This window comes from Heteronotia binoei, chromosome 12 (genome assembly GCF_032191835.1).
Source record: "Heteronotia binoei isolate CCM8104 ecotype False Entrance Well chromosome 12, APGP_CSIRO_Hbin_v1, whole genome shotgun sequence".
Classification (NCBI taxonomy): Eukaryota; Metazoa; Chordata; class Lepidosauria; order Squamata; family Gekkonidae; genus Heteronotia; species Heteronotia binoei.
In genome coordinates this window covers 60,180,448-60,184,229 of record NC_083234.1, presented here as the reverse complement: position 1 = coordinate 60,184,229, position 3,782 = coordinate 60,180,448, and the positions used below count along the sequence as shown (strand labels likewise).

Sequence of the window (3,782 nt, the reverse complement as noted above, 5' to 3'; positions counted from 1 at the left end):
GTCTGTACATATTTTCCATCTCTTACAATTTAGAATAAATCATCAATAACATGATTGTAGAATATAATTTGATCAAAGACTGGATTTGTATTTTTATTACAATTTTTCTCCTCCTCCAATTGTGCCATGAATAAGTTGGTAACACTAGGGGCAAAACTAGACCCCATTGCCACTTCCCTAGTCTGAAAGAAAAATGTATCTTTATATTGGAAATAATTCTTTTCCAATATTATTTCAACTAATTCTAGTAGGAAATATGTCAGTGGACCTTTATTATTTCTGTTCTCCAATGTTTTTTCATCCACCATTCTGGCATCCTTATGGAGTATACTTATATACAAGGACATGGCATCCATAGTTACAAACACAGCTTCTGATGGGATTTCCTTGCCTTCACCCAAACTAATAAAATGTTTTGTGATTTTAACACATGAATCCATTTGGAGAACAAAAGGTAGCAAAAATTAAACTACAAATTTAGATAAGGGCTCCAATACAGCATTTGCTATTTTCTCAAACTATGGCATCTGTACTGGTGTTTCTAGTCACAGTAAAAAAAAAAAAAAAATCAAATATTTTGAATTTTCTTTTTGAAATCTAGGTTCATCAGAAAACTATTATCAAAACATCAAATATTTTCTGTTGGAATAACAGTTAAATCTGTCATACATATTGGTGCTTGATCTGTTTTAGCCTCTTCCACTGCAGTAAAAATGATATTAGAGCAAAAAAATTTCAAGTCTTGAATAAGAGCTATGAGCAACTGAGAAAAAAGTCAGATCTTTACTCCTGAGGACTGAAGAAATGCAATATGTCATCCAAATGATGAGTAATTAGTGATTATCAGGGCTCTTTTTGTAGCAGGGACTCTTTTGCATATTAGGCTACACACCCATTTAAAGTTATATTAACAATACTCAATAAATTTACATAACTCATTTGCAAAGAAATCAAATACTAATAATAAAAATAAATATATATACACATATATGTGTATGCATAAAAAATCCAGCTAGACTGATACAAATTGAGTTAAAAGTTACATGAGAAAGTCATTAATATGTCTGTAATATAAGAACCCGAGCACAGAAGAATAGATGCTTTCGAGTTATGGTGCTGGAGAAGAATCTTGAGAGTCCCTTGGACTGCAAGAAGATCAAATCAGTCAGTCCTAAGGGAAATCAACCCTGACTGTTCCCTGGAAGGTCAGATGCTGAAGCTGAAACTCAAATACTTTGGCCACCAAATGAGATCTCTCTCAGCCGTATCCCCTATCTTACAGTGCTATTTGATGGAGCACTTTGCTGACATTCCCGACCAAAGACATGTTATATCTCCAGAGACTTATGTCCCTAATGAGAGATTCTCTTGGAAGCGGAGATTGCTTTGTACCCCGGCAATGAAACAAAAAGCCGACATTCATTGGAACATAAACATTGCCTCCGTATGCTTGCAGAGCTTTATGTACAGATTGCTGGACAATTTTCTTTGGATCAATTATCATTTTCCGAGGATTCTCAATTGGGTTCCTGTCAGGCACCCTGAAGCTGTGTTGCAGTATGTTGGTGCCAGGTATCTTCCTCCAAGAGGAAATGTTGAATGGGTCACTGGGAGTGAATATATGATTAGGGAAAAGATGGCTCTGAAAGAAGAAAACAGCAGCTTTTGGATGTTGGCTCTTAAGACTCTTCATCATGCTTTTCCAGTCTGGATATTTAATGGGCAGAATAATTTCATCGATGTCATTCAGCAGCACATATTTGCTCCTATACATGTTGCGATAGACACAGTCATTCAAGGCTGTGACCTGTCCATAGTAGTGAATGTCCCTGGGATCCACTGAGTAAAGCCAGTGAGAAGAAACACTGAGGTATAAGTCAATGGGCCAAGGAATTATTTCAATTAGCCCTTCTGCGACATAAAAGTCCAGCACTTTCCTCATCAGCTGGCTACAGTTGTTCTTGTAGATTACCACTCGTCCCACCCCGAGGATTTTATACATTTCCATGCTCTGCACAAACTGCAGGACATTGTTGTATTCCCCAAACATGGTGGAGATGCAAACTGTAAAGTCCACAAGGGAACCCTCAGGTTCGCGGTTTCTTATTTCAAATAGTGGCAATGGGCCAGTATTGTTATTTGGCGACCAATGGATTGTCACATAATGTGAATCCCAGTCATCTGGTTGCAGACAAAGCAAGTGTGTGGCACCATAAGGGAATCCAAATCTATCAGAAAGGATATGTATTTCTGCCTTGGAAATATGTGTTTCACCATTGGATGGGTGGCAAAAGTGGCAGTAAAGTTCCTTGACCTCTTTGTGGTGTACTATTGCAATCACTCGTGTCATTCTGTTCTTTCTGTTGTCAAAGTATGGAGCGATGATGAAGGTTCTGTTATCTTTTAAGGGTGTGATGGTGTCATTGACAACAATCCCTTGGCAGATGCTGTTCTTCACCACCAGCTTGTAAGGGAGTTTTTGATTCTGGAGGTAGAAATAGGTTGCTATTGACATGAAGGTGGCAATGTAAACACTGGCCATCAATTTTGGTTTTGTCCAAGAGCTCATCATTTTGGACATATTTCAAACTGGTCAGGGAAAGGAGATCAGACATCCACTCTGTAGATGATAGAAAAACACAACACAGAGTAAGGGAAGAAGTACTGGAGCTGTTGTTGACTGTAGGTTTGATGTCCCAACATATGTTTGGAGTGGAAGTTTAGAGGAACAGCTAGCAAAACAGACGTAATGAGCACAGTTTAAGAGAATCTTTCTATTAATAAAGAAAGGATGGTGTTATAGAAGATATACATGGTAACACATTATGTAAAAGGAATGGAGATGGAAATCAAAATTCTCATGTTGGATTCTGATCAGAAAAAGGACAGTTAAAGAAAGAAACATAAGAACTCATTTTAGCTGCAGGAGGGTAGGCTCTTGAAATTACCATACCATACCAAACCTTTAATGTCATAACAGTTGCAAATAAAAATACACAGAATATAAAAATTTAAACATTTGGAGATAAAATCAAAATGAAACCGAGTTTACAGATGCGTTCATACATGGTCAGATTTAAATTTAAGGATGTCAGACAAAAATTTTGCCACAGCCTCGCTAACCTCCCCCTCAGTATCGTTCAATAAATAATAACAGGGTGGCAAAATAGACAAATCTGGGGAGAAAGAAAGCTTGCAAAATAAATCTTTACGGAGATTATGCTAAAAGGAACAATCAAGCAATATATGCTGAATTGAGTCGGGAATATTCGCTCCACAGGAACAGAGTCTGTCGCCTAAGGGGACTCGATGATATCTCCCTTGTAAAACTTTGGAGGGAAACTAATTTAGTCTAGCGAGTTCGGTACAAGGTGCTTGTTATGATCTTTAAAGCCCTTTATGGCCTGGGACCTGCCTACCTTAGGGACCGTCTCTCCCCACATATTCCCCAGAGAGTGCTGAGATCGGGATCCCAAAACCTTCTTACAATCCCTGGGCCAAAGGAGGCCCATCTGAAAGTGACCAGAGACAGGGCCTTCTCGATTGCAGCTCCCTGTTGGTGGAATCAGCTCCCGGAGGAGGTGAGGGCCCTGCGGAGCCTTGAACAGTTCCGCAGGGCCTGTAAAACAGCCTTCTTCCGGTTGGCATATAATTAATTGTTATCGGAATGCCTGAACACTCAAATCTCGAACACCAGATTATTTAATACTGGAATATTGAAGAATTAATTTAAGGAAGGTAGCATAGTACATATTGAAGTGAGTTTTATGTATTTTATATGT

The 3,782-nt window shown here is 38.5% G+C and overlaps 1 protein-coding gene across 1 annotated transcript; it reads right to left on the bottom strand.

The window, feature by feature from the left end:
• Positions 1-1,276: 1,276 nt before the first annotated feature.
• On the bottom strand, positions 1,277-2,572 carry LOC132580011 (uncharacterized). Its single transcript, XM_060250617.1, has one exon. The coding sequence runs from the start codon at positions 2,570-2,572 to the stop codon at positions 1,277-1,279; it is 1,296 nt and encodes a 431-aa protein (XP_060106600.1).
• Positions 2,573-3,782: the final 1,210 nt, after the last annotated feature.

What these genes read in the sequence shown, in the direction of transcription:
- LOC132580011 (XM_060250617.1), bottom strand. Translation starts at nt 2,572, where the DNA reads ATGATGAGCTCTTGGACAAAACCAAAATTGATGGCCAGTGTTTACATT.